The following is an 18,485-nucleotide window of genomic DNA, read 5'->3' as shown; positions in this document are numbered from 1 at the left end:
CCAGTCTGGGGCTCTGTGCTGGCTGTGTAAGCCTGCTTGAGATTTTCTCTCTCCCTCTGCCTTTGCCCCTCCCCCACTCATGCTCATGTGCACCCACAGGTGCTCTCTCTCTCTAAAAAGAAAGAAAGAAAGAGGCAAAGAAAGGCAGAAAGAAAGAAAGAGAGAGACAAAGAGAGAAAGGAAGGAAATATCCAGCAAAGAAAGACAAGACATATTAAAGAGGACATATTATAGGAAAAGGCATGCAGAATAATAAGAGCTCAAGTCCAGGCTTTAGCCTGATTTTACTTCATGGGAATCTTCCTGGGTGGGATTATCCAACTCAGGAAGGAGGTCATGGATATGATTTGTTTAAAGAGTGAAGGCTTTGAAAGACTCAGCACTTACTGATTTCATATCTCATATGGGAGACCTCACAAGACAATATTTAAAAAATATATTAGAAAAATATATATTTGCATCCAAAAGCAATGAAAAACAAAACAGAACAAAAGGTACCAATAAGTAGTACTAGTTTTACACTGTTAAAGAAAGAAATGGATCAACTAAAGGCACAACTTAAACTCTTAGAAACTCAACTGAGGCCCCCTGAAAGTTGCCAGATTTAGCACACAAAAATAAAGGACATTCTGATGGTTAATTTTGTGTTAACCTGACCATCAACCTAGCCACAGTACCCAGATATGTGGTCAAACATTATTCTGGATGTTTCTGTGAGGGTGTTTTTAGATGAGATTGACATGTAAATTACTGGACATTAAGTGAAGCAGATTGTCACCCATAATATGAGAGACCCTCATCTAATCAGCTGAAGCCTTTTATAGAAAAAGATTGATCTCTGAGAAAAAACAAATTCTGTTACCAGATGGTTTTTAGACTTGTCTTGCAACATTGGCCCCACCTTGGGTCTCTTGCCTACCAAGCTACCCTACAGATTTTGGACTAGCTAGACTCCATAAGCATGTGAGCCAATTCTTTAGTAAATCATACACACACACACACACACACACACACACACACAAACACACATACATACACACAGGGAGATCTATAGACAGAGATCTATCTGTATCTACAGATATAGATATCTATGCCTATGCCTACAATTAGATATAGTGTTAAAAATGAAATAACAAGCCCCAAATGGAGTCATTTGCCCCCGCAATAGCACACCAAGACTTAATTACAGTTTCAACCTCTCCCAGGAATGTGAGCTTTTACCAATCAATCTAAAATCTCCAGAACAGCTCTAATGAGGTGTGATAAAAACCCTGCCATCCTTTCCCCCTACAAAAAGATGTGACAATCCTTTCTTGTCTTTTGCTAATAACCTCTTGCCCCACACTTCTTATATAAACCTCTTTTGTACAGTTCCTCAGAACATCTCTCTACTTGCTGGATGGGATGCTGCCCAATTCATGAATCACTTAACAAAGCCAATTAGATCTTCAAATTTACTTGGTTGACTTTTTTTTTTTAACAATAGATAGATGGATATATTATTGTTTCTGGTTTTCTGGAAAACCCTAATTCAGACACTCAGTTACATCTCAGATTCAGATAAGAAATGAGTAATTGCTAGTATAAATGTGCCCTAAATACTGTCTGAGACATACACTAAAAAATTATTTATTACTTATCTGAATTCAAATTTAACCAGGTGTCTTGTATTTTATCTGTCAACCTTACTCTAAAAGGAATAGAACACTATGTGCCTATGTCACTTCTATCAAAAAGATACAGTAGAAAGAAACTCTACTCAAGATCTATCTGGAACAATATAATATGGAGGAAAGCAAGTTTCTCCAAAGAGGAGGCATTTACCCTCATGAGGTCTTCAGAGGCACACAATTCAGCCATAACAATGGCTGCTTTTGGTCAGGAACATGCTGAGGTTAATTCCCCACAAGAGACAGGCAAGAATGACAGTGGTTGTACAGGTCTAAGAAATTCCACAGCAATGCACATGGCAGTGGCCACTAGGCTTCCAGGATCAAAGACACTTGCTCACCAGACTGTAAAATACATGCCATTAGACAGATTCAAATTCAGTGCATTGCTGGCACTCAAAGAGTGCCAAAAATTAAAATTAAAAGTTTGGAAATATTTCATGGGAAAGAAAGGCACTCTGATGATTACGGTGTTCATCATTATAAATTTCTAAGTTTTGGAAAAAAACCCACTCTCTTAATAGCCTCTGAGAGAAGGTTATATATACAGGTGACATATCATAAATGCATCAAGCCAAAATTAATCTTTGGGGGTGTTCTCCCAGCTGAATTTAAATGCAGAAGTCATGGATTCTAGATAAGTAGTAGACTGGTGTGGCTAACAGCTTTACCTCCTTGCTTATATGACATCCTTTGTGTGAGGTTTATTCTATTCTCCCCACTTAAAATTGCCCTCAAATCTCTCTCTGGTCCTAACCCCCCATAACTTTGCTTATATTTTTCTACAAAATGAATCACCTTCTAATGAATTATTACTTATTTATTTTGGTTAATGTCTGTTTTCTCCAACTAGAATATAACTCTGTTGAGAATGGGAAAGTTTGCCTTTTTTGGTTTTTAAATTTTTGCTCACTATGTATCACAAACACCCAGAACAGGGTGAGAGGTGCAAGAGGTACTCAATCAATATGTGCTGAATAAATGAGTGAATTTAAGTGTATTGCAGAACCCTAGATAATCACATAGGACATTATTTGGGATGACAAGTAGAATATGAAATGAAGTGTCCAAGATTTTGTTTTAAAGTGGTCTTAGAGTGAAATTTATACTACTTCTCTCTGCCCCCAATGATCCCAAAAGGATCCACGGAAGAGTAGCACTTGATGTCTGGTTAGAGACTGCCCTAATAAATCCCCCCCCCCTCATTGTCTAAGGACCTAAAGTTTAAGCCCAGTAGCTTAAGAGATAAAAACCCTAGGAAACATTGTAAGTGGAGATTCTTCTTATGCACTCATCTAGTTTCTGGGTGCAGAAATTTCCCCAGCACCCTTGACCTTTATTTCTTTTCTAACTCTTGTTAGGAAGTGAAGCAATTTATGTAATTCATAAATTTTGAAGGGGAAGTAGACATGTGTAGCCCAGTTTGTTCCTCCATGTTTCTTTGAGATGAAGCTGCTTCAGGAGATAAGCTACATTGATCTGTTCCTCAATGCTATAAAGTTTTTAAGAGAAATTCCCCATAGAAAGAAGCCTGTGTTTTTTCCTTATTGCCGTGGCTGAGTCAGTACATATGCATACATCTGAAGTGTACTATGAAGTAGCAAATTGTTACCAAACATCTTAGCTATGTCCCCCTATCTATCATTAAAAATGATTCTTGATCTCTGACATTTTGTCAATATTTAAATTGGTTCCAAAATTTTTCTGGAATGCAGAAGTTATTTATTGGATGTCTTTAAACTCTAGTAGGTGTCATGACTGAATCAAATTGTAAGTTTCACAATTCATTCTTTTTTTGTAAATTTTTATTGGAGTAATGACTATATATCAAATATTGTGCTCAATGCTAGTAATAGATGAATAAGATGTGTCCGCTTGCCCTTAAGCCACTTATAATCCAATGGAGAGGAAATAGACATGCAAGCAACAGGATAAAATATTGTGCTCTAAGCACTGCATTCACAATCTGTACAAAGTGTTCCAGAGACAGATAGGAGGGAGGTACTGCCTTCTGCCAAGAAGAGAAGCTTTGGTAAGGAGGAATGAATTAGCAGGGTGGTTACTACTGAAATGAGAGGAAGGATGTAGAAAAGGCTGAAATTTTATGTGAAAAAGCTTTTCACCAGATAATAGAACCAACTCTTAGCAAAAATATGTAGCAAGTCAAATTTATTTGTCAAACTCCTCATCTATGTATTTTTCTTTTTTTGGAGAACTTTCCTTTTCTTCTTGGGCATCCAAATATGTCTTGATGCTTGATTCCTTCTAATTATTAAGGTCAGTGACCTAAAATTCCAGGAAATTATCATTATGGAATGACTTTCTTTATTATGTTTGATTTTGAACTTCTTTTAAATATAATTATAGTCCCTCTAGCTTTCATTTAAATAGTATGAGATATATATATATATATGTGTACACATATATATATATATATACTTTTTTATCCTTTTATATTTAATCATCTGTGTCTTTAAAGAGATTTTTTTTATAGGCAACACATGTTGTCTTTCCTTTTTATCCAATCTGACAAGCTCTACCTTTTTTTTTTTTTTTTTTTTAATTTGAGAGAGAGAGAGAGAGAAAGAGAACATGAGCAGGGGAGGGGCAGAGGTAGAGAGAAAGATAATCTTAAACAGGCCTCCAAGCTCAGCACAGAATTCAATGGTGGGCTCAATCCCATGACCCTGAGATCATGACCTAAGCCAAAATCAGGACTTGGAAGCTCAACTGACTGAGCCAACCAGGTGCTCCAACAAGCTCTGCCTTTTAATTGAAACATTTACACCATTTATAATTAATGTAATTATCGATATCATAAGGTTTAATGCTGCCATTTTATTATTTTTTGTTTGTTCCTTGGTTTTTCATTCCTCTGGCTTTTTTTTTCTTGCCTTCATATGGGTTATTTGGATATTTTTAGCTCAATTTTTTATTTATAATTTATTTTTATTTATTTATGATTTTTGAGTATATAATTTTGTATAATTTTCTTAGCGGTTGCTCTGGATAACATAACATAACTATGTAACTATCACAATTTACTGGATTTTCAATGTCATTACCACTTCGTGTGAAATAGAGATCCTTATTTACATTTAGGTCCCTTTACTCTCCCTACTTCATATATGTTCTTATGTTAATTAGTTCTTCTACATACGTTGTGCACTTTATCAAGTTCTGCTATAATTTTTACTTCAACAATAAAATATGACAGAAAAGAATGTCCTATTAAGTTTAGTTCTATTTTTACTCAATTTTGTTGTTCTTCTTTCACATCATTAGAATTTGTGTTCCTTTATAGGTAAAGGGCTAAGTCTTTGTTATTTCTCTCTGGTTCTAAGATTTTCTTCTTTATCTTTAGTTTTCGTAAGTTTAATTATGACAATCTTATTGGGGATTTTTAGGTTTTATCATTTTTAGAGTTCATCTAGCCTCTTGAATCTCTAAACTTATGTCTTTTACCAATTTGGGAAGTATAACCAATACTATTACAAATTCTTTTTTTTTAGATGCTCTTTCTCTTCTCTAAGACCCTATTATTTTTACAGAAATTCTAGAAGTTTTGTCCATTTTTGCTAAGTCTATTATTCTCTTTGTTGTTCAGATTGAGTAAATTTGAATAATTTGTCTTCCAGCTCACTTACCTTATTCTTTGCCATTTTCACTCTACTATTGAGTCTATTCAGCAATATTTTTATTTTGGTTATTAAACTTTTCAGTTATATGATTTCTATTTTTAATAACTTATTTCTTTGTTGAGATTTTCTATTTTTTTCACTTGTGTCAAGAGATTATGTAATTGTTTGTTGAAGCATTTTTGTAATGCCTGCTTCAATTCCTTGTCATATAATTTCAACATCTGATTCATCTTAGTACTGGTGTCAGATAATTGTGGTTTTCCTGGTTCTTGATATACTAGTATAATACCATTTTTACCTTACAAATATATAATAAATCCATTGGTATAATACAGTTTTCTTTTTTTTTTAATGTTTATTTATTTTTGAGAGACAGAGTGTGAGTGGAGGAGGTGCAGAGAGAGAGGAAGACAGCAGATCCAAAACTGGCTCCACACTGACAGCAGACAGCCTGATGCAGGGTTCTAACTCACGAACCATTAGAACATGGCCTGAGCTGGAGTTGGATGCTCAATCGACTGAGCCACCCAGGCACCCCAGAATAATACAATTTTCAATCCTATCTTGGACATTGCTGGTTGTTATGGTTGGAGACTCTTGAACCTGTAAGAATCTTCTACTTTTACCAGGCACTTATCCTACTTAGATTTAGCGTATAGATTCTGGACTACTTTTGTGGGTTTTAATTACAATGACAGTTTTCTAATCCCTTGTAATGCTAATGCTATTCTGGTCTGCTTTATTCTTCTGGCACTGTGGGCTATTGCTCACACACTACTGGTGACATCTGCCACAATGAAAGTGCCTTTCTGGGAACCCTAATGTTGCAGAGTACCTTTCTGGGAAGGCACAGAAACCACAGGGTCTGGGTCTACTTATGCCACTGGGTGGAAGGCAGGAAAACACAGGCTTTCACAGCCACTCTCCCCTGCTACCTGCTACTGAAGGTGGATTAAAGTGCCTGTCAGCTGGGATTTTAGAATGTTGGTTAGGGCTCTCTACAAGATATCTACTGGGCTTCTCTCCCATTCCTTTGGATTGGAAGAACAGGCTTTTCTTGCTTATTACTATGTGTTTGTTGTTGTTGTTGTTGTTATTCATGTCTTTTGACAGTGCCAGTTTGCAGTTATCTATGGTGTCCAGTCCAGGGATATATGGAAGATAAAAACAAAACAAAACAAAACTCAAAAAACACACAATGTTGTCTTTCATCAATTACTGAAGTCCCAGCCAGTTTTTCTTCTTCTTTTAAGCTTTCAGAGTCGTTTCACTGAATAATTTTCAGGGAAAATTAGAAGGGAAAATCAGGGAAAACTGAGTTCTTGGCATCTGTTTTAAAATGAAAAATTTGTCCTTCCATTCTTGCTCCCTCCCTTCCTTTCCTCCTTCCTCTTTTCCTTTGTTTCTCTCTTTCTTTCTCTCTTTCTTTGTCTTTGTCTGTTTCTAATTCTTTCTCTCCTCTTCCCCTCTCTTTCAAGGGGACTCTTATGGTACACTTTTATTTTAAAAGTTAAGTAATTAATTTCTTCACTTTTCTGAAATATTTGTTAAATATCTCCTAAGTTCGAGACACTACATTATGTGTGGCTGATATAATGGTAAATAAGACAGATATCTTGCTCTTCAAAGAGTTGATAGTGTGATTTTAAAAAGCTTATCAAGGGGCACCTGGGTGGCTCAGTTGGTTAAGCATCTGACTTTGGCTCAGGTAGTGATCTCCTGGTCTGTGAGTTCAAGCCCCATGTTGGGCTCTGTACTGACAGCTCAGAGCCTGGAGCCTGCTTTGGATTCTGTGTCTCCCTCTTTCTCTGTCCCTCTCCTACTCACACTCTGCCTCTCTCTCTCAAAAATAAATAACATTAAAAAATTTTAAATAAAAATATTTGTCTAGATGTTTCTGGAGGCAGATCTCATTTAAGTGACTGTATAGCATACTGTAAGAGATTTTAATATGTAGTCACATGTGTTTATTACCTGGAGAAGTATACTCAACTAAGTCTGATGACTTTTTCCTTTGAATCACTCTGATTTCTTTCTTAAAACAATTTGTAATTCTTAGGTTGGATTCTCATTTTTTATTTCTTCATATATTTGTCATTATTTCCCTTCATCTTTTTGGGGGGCATATTTCCCTTGTATTCATGGGTTTTCTATATTTGTTCTTCAAAGGTCTGATATTTTGGGGTGCTTGGATGGCTCAATTGGTTGAGCGTTTGACTCTTGATTTCAACTCAGGTCATGATACCAGGGTCATGGAATTGAGGCCCAATGTCAGGCTCTACGATTAGCGTGGAGCCTGCTTGAGATTCTCTCTCTGCCCCTTTCCCCCCCTGCTGGCGCTCTCTCTCTCTTTCTCTCTCTCTCTCAAAAATAAATAAGTAACAAATAAAAATTTTAAAAACATCTAACATTTTACAATGTCAAATTTTCTTTTATGGACTCCCATGAAGATTATGTCGAGTTTCTTCTAATACCTTTCCTCATCAGAGTTCATTTTTATTTCTGCTTTTTACTTGCCGAAAAAAAAAATTCTGCCTTTTCCTTATTTTTTACTTTGCAATGGGGCACCTGGGTGGCTCAGTTGGTTAAGTGTACTACTTCAGCCCAGATCATGATCTCGAGATTTGTGGGTTTGAGCCCTGCTTTGGGCTTTGTGCTGACAGCTCAAAGCCTGGAGCCTGTTTCAGATTCTGTGTCTCCCTCTCTCTCTATCCCTCCTCCACTTGTGCCCTGTCTCTCTCTGTCTCTCAAAAATAAATAAATGTTCAAAAAATCTCTTTATACCTTGCAGGTATTTAATAGAATATTTATATTTTTGTGATTATTAAAAAATTCATACTACTTTATTTTTTTTTCATTTCTACATTCAATATTTTTCAAAGGTATACTCTTCCTTTCCAAGGTAATTTTTGTTGTTGTTCTCTGATTCTATACCATTTAAAAATATATATATTCTGTCCCTCTATCACTGAATATGTTCAGGAATTAAAAGAACACCCATGTGGTTGAAATACAGAGAGTAAAGGGATAGAGTGTGAGATGAAGTTGAAGGGGTGGGTACAAGTTAGACTCTTGGAGGTCCTATAAACTATAGTAAGGCTTTTGTCTTTCTTGAATGAGCAATGGAAACCCATAGGATCATTTCAAAATGAAAGATTTTCAGAAGTGTATATAGGAGAACCACTTTTTGGAGTATCTGGTAGAATCTTAAAATCTTTGCAAAGGAAATGATTTGTGAGCAGATTCAAAATGTATTCAGAAGGCAAAATTAAGAAACCTTGAAATGGTGGCTATAGGAGGAAAGTGAGAAAAATGTATGAAAAAAATCACTTCTAGCTTTATGTCTTTTGAAACTGGACAGTTCAGAAGATACAACATGCAGACAAAAAAAAAAAACAGTGGAAGAAGCTCAGGTTTTGAGGTTAAGAGCACTGATTTTGAGACTTTGAGATATTTTTTTTAATTATGTTTATTTTTGAGAGAGAGAGAGAGAGAGAGAGAGAGAGAGAGAGAGAGAGAAACCGAGTATGAACCAGGTAGGGGCAGAGAGAGAGAGACGAAACACAGAATCCAAAGCAGGTTCCAGGCTCCAAGCTGTCAGCACAGAGCCTGACATGGGGTTCAAACTCATGAACTGTGAGATAATGACCCAAGAAGAAGTCAGACACCCAACCAACTGAGCCATCCACTTTGAGGTACTTTTAAGAAAACCAGGGAATGTGTCAAGTAGATATTCCGATATATGGAGAGAGGTCTGGGTTGGAGGTACCAATCTGTGAGGAATCTGATTATAGTAATATTTGATGCTGTGAGTGTAATTAGATTGTTCATGGAAAGAGTATTTTTGGAAGAAGAATTCAAACAGTCTTCAGAAATTTTAATATGTAATGGATGGAAATAGCAAGTTGAGCATGCAAAAAAGTAATCAGAGAGACGGACAAAAATCAGAAAAATATTGTATTATGGTAGTCAAAAAAATTTCTTTCAAAAGAGAATCAATAGCATTGATTTGTGCTAAGAAGTTAAATAAAAAGGACATTATAAAAGTTGTTCCCTGAATTTAGCAAGTGGTAGGCAGAATTCTAAGGTGGCCCCATGGTCATCATAACCCCAAGTTTAGAACCCCAAGTTCAAGCCCTATATAATTCCCTCCCCTTGGATACGGGTAGGATCTGTGATTTGTTTATAGCCAATATGTGGGGGATAAGCTTAGGAATGCCCTGGGCTTACACCAATGGGTTAACAAGGCATAAAGAAATACAAAGCCATAAAATGCTTACACTCAAGTTTGAGTAAACCAGATTGGCACCTCATGAATAGGGAGATGCAAAGGTACCAGGAATAGGGAGGTGCAAAGGCACCCCAAAATAGAGAGGAGGTCCAGGGCCCCCAGAATAGAAAGGGAGGGGCAAAGGCCCAAAATAGGAACGGGCACAAAGGTGCCCAATACATAGGTATATGAAATAAACAAGATTAGTTTTCATGGTGGAAGCACCCCTAATTTAGTACTATAGCATAAAGCTGCTTTCACAGGAGAATAGGGCCAAGTTCGGTAAATTGGTGAATTGGACTATGAAGCGCTCTGAACGGAGCCCAGAACGGAGATGGTTAACAAAAGAAAAGGTGCCTTGTCAACCCTGAGGTTATTTCCCCTACCTGTCTCATCCCCTAGATTAGCTAAGATAAACAGAGGTGCCACTTCATGCCCGCTGTAAACAACCTTCCTTCCAACTGCCCAGATCCCAGATTTTGTTTTGTATTAACCCAGACCCCTAATCCCAAGTATCTTCAAAACCCTCTTTTGCTCACGTCCACAAGTTAATGTTCACAGATTCATTGTCTCTTTGTGCACGTCCATCGCCATATTTGTAAGCCTTCTGATCTTAATAAAAATGGGCAAGGACCCTTGTTTGGGGCTCTTGTCTTTTACCAGACATTAGCCATCTCTTGCTTTAATCCTGCATCTGCTCTTTTGCTGGCCAAAAGAGAACTTTAGACTTAGAGTCTATGACACCAACAGAATATGGAAAAGGTGAAGGTGTAGTTAAAGTCCCAAATCAGTTCACTGTGAATTAAACAAAAGTGAGATTATCTTGGGTGAGCCTGGCTTAATCGGCTGTAAGCCCTTAAAAGATGGATAGGGCCTTCCCTGAGGACAGAGTCTCCTTGTTGTCTCAATGAAGTGAGCAGCCATACTGAGAACATACATGTAGCAAGGAACTGTAGGAGGTATCTAACACCTAAAGATGGCTTCCCGCTAGATGCCAGCAAAAAGCAGGGCTTTGGCCATACAACCACAAGGAAACAAATTCTTCCAACAACCTGAGCAAGCTCAGAAATGGATGTTTCCTCAACTGAGCTCCTGGTAAGATCCTGAAGCAGAGAACCTGGCTAAGCCCACCCTGGACTCCCAACCCACAGACACTGCAAGATAATAAATGATGTTTTAGCCACTAAGTTTGTGTAATCTGTTGCATGGCAATTAAAAACAAATAACAGCAACACAAAGCAATTATTGGTGGTCTGAATGAAAGCTATTTTAGTTGAGTGACTGGGTAGGACCCAGATTGCATGGGTTTGGACAACTGAGTGGGAAATAAGTAAATGGGGTGAGTATAGATGACTCTTTACAGAGGCTTACCTAGGAATAAAACAGAATGTAGTGCTGTAGCTGAATGGGGCTGTGGTTTGGCAGACAAATTTATATCTTTGTTTTTTTTAATAGGATGTAAGTTGAGCATATTTCAAAGCCTGTCTTTTACAGGGAGCAATTTATTTTTACTGAAAGTTTGCTTGACTATGCTAGATGTAAAATATCAAGATATAATTCACATGAAATAATTGGTTAAGAGCTATGTCTGGTGACCTAATGTTGATCTTCACTTGAAAATACTGCAGAAAAGTATAAAATATTATAAAAGAGAGCAGTATGAATTATGCTACTTAGCAAAACCTTCTGTATGCAATATCTCCAAATAAAAGAGACTTCTCCTTGCATCTAAAGGAGTCAATTTCTACTGCTCCTTCCAATTCAAAGGGGAAGCCACATTTAGCTTTCTATGATGGCTTTCTAAGGTGGCAGCTTTCCATGGGAATTGACCCAGCAAGTCTTGGTCAAGATCCCATATGGAATTTGTAGAATAATAAAGAATGATGCTGCTGTGTGAGAAAATTACTACCTAACATGAATTACTATTTAACACTGCTGCAAGAATTTCAGATTTATGTCATTTGTTCACAAACTGTTGCTTGCTGTGCATTATTGTTTCTAAAGATAGTGGTGGTAATTTCTATTAATTTCCATTTCTGTGATCAGAAACACGCTTTATTATCTTCACACAGATGCTAAGTTTGAAATAAGAATAATAATAAGTGAAACAAAAGAGAGAAGAAAGAAAAGAAAACTATGTCCCAGGTTCTATACCAAGTACTTAATACAGGCATACCTCAATTTATTGCATGGCACTTGATTGTTTCACAGATAATTGTGTTTTTACAAACTAAAGGTTTGTGGCAACCCAGTGTTGAGCAAGTCTATCTGTATCATTTTTCAAACTGCATTTGCTCACTTCACATCTCTGTCACATTTCAGTTTTCTCACAATATGTCAAACTTTTTCACTACTATTATATTTGTTATGGTGATATCATGTGATCTTTGATGTTGCTATTACAATTGTTTTGGGGAGCCACAAACTATGCTCATGTAAGATGGCAAGTTTAATCAACAAATGTATGTGTTCTGTTTCACCACCTGCCATCTTTCTCCCTCTCCTAAAGCCTCTGTATCTTCTGAGACACAACAATATTGAAATAGGTCAATTACTAACCCTCTTAAGTGTTCAAGTGAAAGGAATAATCACATGTCTCTAATTTTAAATCAAAAGCTAGAGATGATTAAGCTCAGTGAGGACAGTTAAGCCAAAAGCCAAGACTCTTGTGCTAGTTAGCCAGGTTGTAAATGCAAAGGAAAAGTTCTTGAAGGAAATTAAATATGCTATTTCGGTGAACACATGAATGATAAGAAAGCAAAATACCCTTATTGCTAATCTGGATAAAGTTTGCATGGTCTGGATAGATCAAACTAGCCCCAACAGTCCGCTAAACCAAAGCCTAATCCTGAGCAGGGTCCTAACTCTCTTCAATTCTATGAAGGCTGAGAGAGGTGAGGAAGCTGCAGAAGAAAAGTCTGAAGCTAGTAGAGATTAGTTCATGAAATTTAAGGAAAGAAACCAACTCTAATAACACAAAAATGAAAGGTGAAGTAATAAGTGCAGATGTAGAAGCTGCAGCAAGTTATCCAGAAAAATCTAGCTACAATAATGAATGAAGATGGCTACACTAAACAACAGATTTTTAATGTGGATAAAACAGACTTCTATTGTTTGGAGATGTCATCTAGGACTTTCCTAGTTAGAAAGGAAAAATCAGTGCCTGGACAGGCTGACTCTCCTCTTAGGGGACTAGAGCTGCTGGTGACTTTATGTTGAAATCAGTGCTCAATGACCATTCCAAAACTCCTAGGGCCTTTAAGAATTATGCTAAATCATTGGTGCCTGGGTGGCTCAGTGGGTTAAGTGTCCAACTTTGGCTCAGGTCATGATCTCAAACCATGATCTCAAACCATGATCTGGTTTGTGAGTTCCAGCCCTGCATAGGGCTCTGTGCTTATGGGCTCTGTGCTGACAATTTGGAGCCTGGAGCCTGCTTCAGAATCTGTGTCTCCCTCTCTCTCTACCCCTCCCCCACTCATGCTCTGTCTCTCATTCTTAAAGATAAAATAAACACTAATTTTTTAAAAAAAATTAAAAAAAAAGAATTATGCTAAATCTACTCTGCCTATGCTCTATAAATGGAACAAAGCCTGGATGACAGCACATCTGTTTGTAGCACGGTTTACCAGATATTTTCAGTCCACTGTTGAGACCCACTGATTAGAAAAAAAGATTCCTTTCAAAATATTACTGCTTACTGACAATATATCTGGTCACTGAAGAGCTCTCATGAACATGTACAACAAGATTCATGTTGTCTTCCTGCCTATTAACCTAACCTCCATGCTGCAGTCCATGGATCAAGGAATCATTTAGACTTTCAAATTTTATTATTTAGGAAATACATTTTGTAAGATTATAGCTGCCATATACGGTGATTTCTCTGATGACTCTGGGCAAAGTCGATTGAAAACTCTGGAAAGAATTCACTATTCTACATTTGTGATTAAGGACATTTGTAATTCATGGGAAGAGGTCAAAATGTCAACATTAACAGAAGTTTGGAAGAAGTTGATTCCAACCTCCTGGATGACTTTGAGGGACTCAAGACTTCAGTGAAGGAAGTGGTTGCAGATGTGGGGGAACTAGCAAGAGAACTAGAATTAGAAGTGGAGCTTGAAGATGTGACTGAATTGCTGCAATTTCATGATCAAACCTTAACAGATAAGTTGTTTCTTATGGATGAGCAAAGAGAGTGGTTTTGTGAGATGGAAACTACTCCTGGTGAAGATGCTGTGAAGATTGTTAAAATGACAACAAACGATTGAGAATATTGCATAAAGTTAGTTGATAAAGCAGTGGCAGGGTTTGAGAGATTTGACTCCAATTTTGAAAGAAGTTCTACCATAGGTGAAATGGTATCAAACAGCATTACATATTACAGAGAAATTGTTCGTGAAAAGTAAATCAGTATAGCAAAATGTTTTGTTGTCTCATTTTAAGGAATCACCACAGCAATCCCAACCTTCAGCAACCACCACCCTCATCAGGCAGCAGGCATCAGCATTGAGGCAAGGTTCTCCACCAGCAAGAAGATTACAACTCACTGAAAGCTCAGATACAGTTTGCACTTTTTAGAAATAAAGTATTTTTTTATTTAGATTGTACATCACTTTGTTAACCATAATGTTATTGCAGACTTGACAGATCACAGTATAGTGTAAACATAACTTTTAATATGCACTGGGAAGCCAAAAAAATTCATTTGACTCATTTTATGGTGATATTCACTTTATGATATTCCCATTGTCTGGAACTGAACCCACAATATCTCCAAGGTATGCCTGTATAAATACCTTCCTTTAATTCTCAAAACAACACTATAAGGTAGACTCTATCACTATCCTCATTTTTCAGATTAGTAAATGGTGTCTTAGATTAAAAAAAATAATACCCAGATTCCTGCAGCTGGTCATACTAGTGTCACATTAGAGAATAAACTCTTCTGTGAGACTCTGAAGTTAATGTATTAATTAATTAATATGATATACTCCTTCCATTCTGAAAAAGAGGATTTCTTAGGGAATTAACACTGTTTGGTAACAAAGCAAGAAGAATTGTTCATTATACTAACAAGGGATAACGAAGACCTCTGTAGAAAAGAATAACATTTTATAAGTTTCTTACTTCTTAGTATGTCTTCCCATGTTCAATAACTTAGTCAACCCAACTGAGTTCCTGAGATGATATTTGAAAAATGCCCTGACTGCCACAATCCAATTGATGAGGACTTGCTTGTGAATACAAGCATCAGTTATGTTATATACCTTCCATAAGACGAGAATAAAACTTAACTCTAAAATATTCCTACCTTCATTAGTCTTTTGTATCCATGATGATTTACTATCATCTGCAGCCAGTCATTTGACTTAGCCTAGTGGTTTTCAAATTTAAGTTGGCATCAGAATGCTCTGCAGGGTTTCTTCTAAACACACAGATTACTGCACCCAACTCTCTGAGGTTTTGATTCAGTAGTTGTGGATCACAGCTCTTAAAATTTGCACTTCTAACAACTTCCCAGATGCTGCTACTGTGTTTGCTCTGGAGAGCATACTTTGAGAACCAATGGCCCAGATCTGGCTTTAGAAACCCTTTCCTGTAAAGAATCAGGTAAATACTTTTTGCTTTGTGAGCCATCTAATCTCTGTCATATTACTCAACTTTTCCTCTGTAGTGTGAAAGCAGCCATACACAATACCTAAAGAAACAGAGATGGCTATGTTTCAAAATTTTTTTTTTTTTTACAGAAACAAGTATCAGGCTGGATTTGGTCAATGGACTCAATGGTCAACCTCTGACCTAGACTAACTCAGAGTTTTGAAAAAACACTTTATATATGTTGAATAGCAATTCTGAGAGAATCATTGGTAGATTCATTCACAAAACTCTCTTATAAGTTTTAAAATAAAACTTATAGAGAACTAAGCTATTTGTGTTAAACCAGCATAGAGGAGAAACCCCAGAGCTTCCCTATGAACCCAATAAAAGAGCAGTACTTTTATGTAAGAGTCTGCTTCTTATAGTTTTAATTTTATCATGCCCAGAATTCAATTTTCATTTTCAAATTTTAGTTTTAATTGGATATTGTTATAGTGTTAAAAGCCATAAATCTATGAAATAAAAGAAAACTAACACTAAAAAAACTACCACTATCCTGAATGACATAGATGATAACCCAATCAGATTGTCTATTAACTTTACAATAAAACAAAATAGAATGAAAACACTCTACCTGCCATGAGTGTGCCCAGTTCTAATTATTCGGTCTTTACTCAGAACTGCATACTCGAAACTAATTTAAAATGCCAATATTATCTAAAAAGTCAATTAAACTACATATGCCAGTGAACCAACCACATTAGCTCTATCCTTATAAAATGTAAGTTTCTGTAAAAGGAAAAAAAATCGCATACATTTTGGTCATAATAGAATGTGTTTTAGTTCCCTGAAAATAATTATATGCAAATAGCAAGAGGAAAGTTAGTATTATTGGTCATCTTATAAACTTAAAATGCAAATATTATGTCAAATGTCTCCAACACTGCTACAGGCTAGAAATATTAAAATACAGTCTCCATAGACAATTCCATATTCTAATATTTACTAATCTGCAGATGGAATAAAATGATTTTATGGTAAGATATATGACTTCCATCTTTCAAAATATTTTCGTAAATTTGATTGTTTCCTTTTGATCAATGTTTTTGATCAAATGTTTCCTTTTGAGCAATGGTTTTGTTTACCATTAGATATTTATTCTTTAGTCTAATGCAATGGTTTTCAAGGGGTTCTCAGTTTTAAAAAACGTTGAAAGAGTGTTGTGGTCAAATGAAACCGGAAACTATTGATTTGAAACACATTTCAAAGTTTCTTTTACATCAGGACTCCTCAGAAACATTAATATTCATAGTATGAATATCTAAGAAAGACGTGGTAGACTATGCAGGCTTTTCCAATCTCATTTGAACATGGAATCCAATTATCAGTAGAATATCTTGATGTACAAGAGAAACAGTCAACAGAACAATATTCCTAGTGTCTGAATCAAGGCATCATATAGTCATACGGTTTTAAAAATAAATTCAATTTGATTCAATAAATATTTATTAAGTACTTCTATTATTTGACTAATCACTTAAAAGTTAATCTTTTATTGTAAATGCTACTCACCAAACTCTATCTAGAACATAACCCTATTAAACATACTTACACTCTTCTTCAGGCCTCTTCCTGAGTGCTGCACGAACTTCTTTACAAGGACTTCTCTGATATTGTGGGGGATTCCTTCCCCTTATTAGGTTCTCCATCCTATAAGAGAGAATCAAAACTAAATTTAATACCAAAATCTTTATAAATTTTGACTCTCCAAATGGTCTAAATCAAGAGTCAATAATTCAAGTATCTACTAAGGCTTGGTAGACAACACTATTAAGTGTCTGTCAAGGAATGAGACAGTAGGGAGTGGCAGGGACTGTGGCAAGTGGAGAGTGCTTAGCTTTTCCAAGGAGTTCTAAATTTAAAAAAAATTAAAAAACACCACGTAGACAAAATTCATATACCCACTCTCCAATTACAGGTTGCTATGAACTGAATGCCCCCCATCCCCAAATTTGTGCATTGAAATCCCCTATGTAACTTCTCAGCTACTAGCAATATATGATGCTGACAACTGGAGAATAACAATAAATGAATTAAATGTAAGTTGGATTAGCATATTTTATAGCACATACTTTGTGTTCAGTATTTTTTGGTTTCAGTAAACATAGTTTTGTGCCACCAGTACATAGTCTACTCATTTTGATAACACTAAAAAACTACTGAGAGTTCAGAATTTGAAAATTCAGAACAAAACCATCTATTATCACTTTGAAAATATAAACATAGCTTCTTAACATCTACAAGATTATTCTAATGGGATATCACTGGTTTTGATAACAGATGGCCAAAAGCATATATACCATTGAAAACAGCATGGCTATTACGGGCGATAGTGGTGTAGGGTCTCCTAGGGTTAGTGGCGCAGAAGATTATGTTTCTGGTGTCTAGGGGGCAAAATTAGGAGAGGACAATCCCATAAAAGCATTATTTAAAATTATGTAAAATGTGAGATAAATAATCTTTTGTGTGGGGTAGTAACATAACACTATTTCTATGGGAAATGGTCATTAGTCCTTAAAAACACTTTTCAATATACTTCCCGAAATTAATCCATTTGTTTGTAGGGGCTTCTGTGTGTGTGTATATGTGTGTCAATGTACGTTCAAATGTACATGCCTGTGTATATAAAGTACAAGAAAATGTTTCTTAGTATGTGATGGTAAGTTGGGCCTTAGTTTCACTTGAAGTTCATTTCAACTGAGAAAAAGAATTACTTCTCTTGAGGTTATAGCAATACAGTGACAGGGAACAAAGCAAAAACCTGAAGGGTTTAAGACATAATTTACTCTAGCACTGTTTATGAGAGGAAAATTAGCTTTCAGGCCTGTCCCTACAGTTTAACCATAAGGATTAGCTGTATAAACTAAATTATATAAAATTTTCTAGTTTCTGACTCTTGAATTAATTCAATGCACAATTTTGATTATATGTTTCAGCAAATATACAAATTACAATTAGATCTAATAATAACTTTAAGTGAACTAATAATTATTCACTAGTATTTACAAGCTCAAGACAGTAAAAAAAATAAACATAACCTGTACATACAAATGTCTGCATAAAATTGTGATGTGATTTTAGAAACCAATTTTACTCAGACAGCTTATTCTGATCAGAATCTATGTAAACCACTCTCTTGTATGGGTTATTATTTTTCCTTTTGTATCTCTGACTACTGAATATGTGAAATTGATTCCATATAATTATGGTGGTTTTTTTTTTATTTTTTTATTTTTTTATTTT

General features: G+C 35.9%; 1 protein-coding gene across 12 annotated transcripts in view; it reads right to left on the bottom strand.

Annotated features, from left to right (window-relative positions):
* The window catches only part of LRRC7 (leucine rich repeat containing 7), a 552,029-nt gene that overhangs the window by 429,333 nt on the left and 104,211 nt on the right, over positions 1-18,485 (bottom strand). For 11 of the 12 annotated variants that reach the window (XR_006712370.1, XR_006712369.1, XR_006712368.1 and 8 more), the window contains exon 2: positions 16,795-16,892. Coding sequence is in view for 8 of the 12 variants with exons in the window: in XM_045477806.1 (XP_045333762.1) it covers positions 16,795-16,892 (98 nt within the window). In the remaining 4 variants the exon portion in view is untranslated. Of the gene's footprint in view, positions 1-16,794; positions 16,893-18,485 lie in introns of those variants that run through there. The other variant, XM_045477807.1, reaches the window with a different exon arrangement.

This window comes from Leopardus geoffroyi, chromosome C1 (assembly GCF_018350155.1).
Source record: "Leopardus geoffroyi isolate Oge1 chromosome C1, O.geoffroyi_Oge1_pat1.0, whole genome shotgun sequence".
Lineage (NCBI taxonomy): Eukaryota > Metazoa > Chordata > Mammalia > Carnivora > Felidae > Leopardus > Leopardus geoffroyi.
This window is presented reverse-complemented; position numbering and strand designations above follow the sequence as displayed.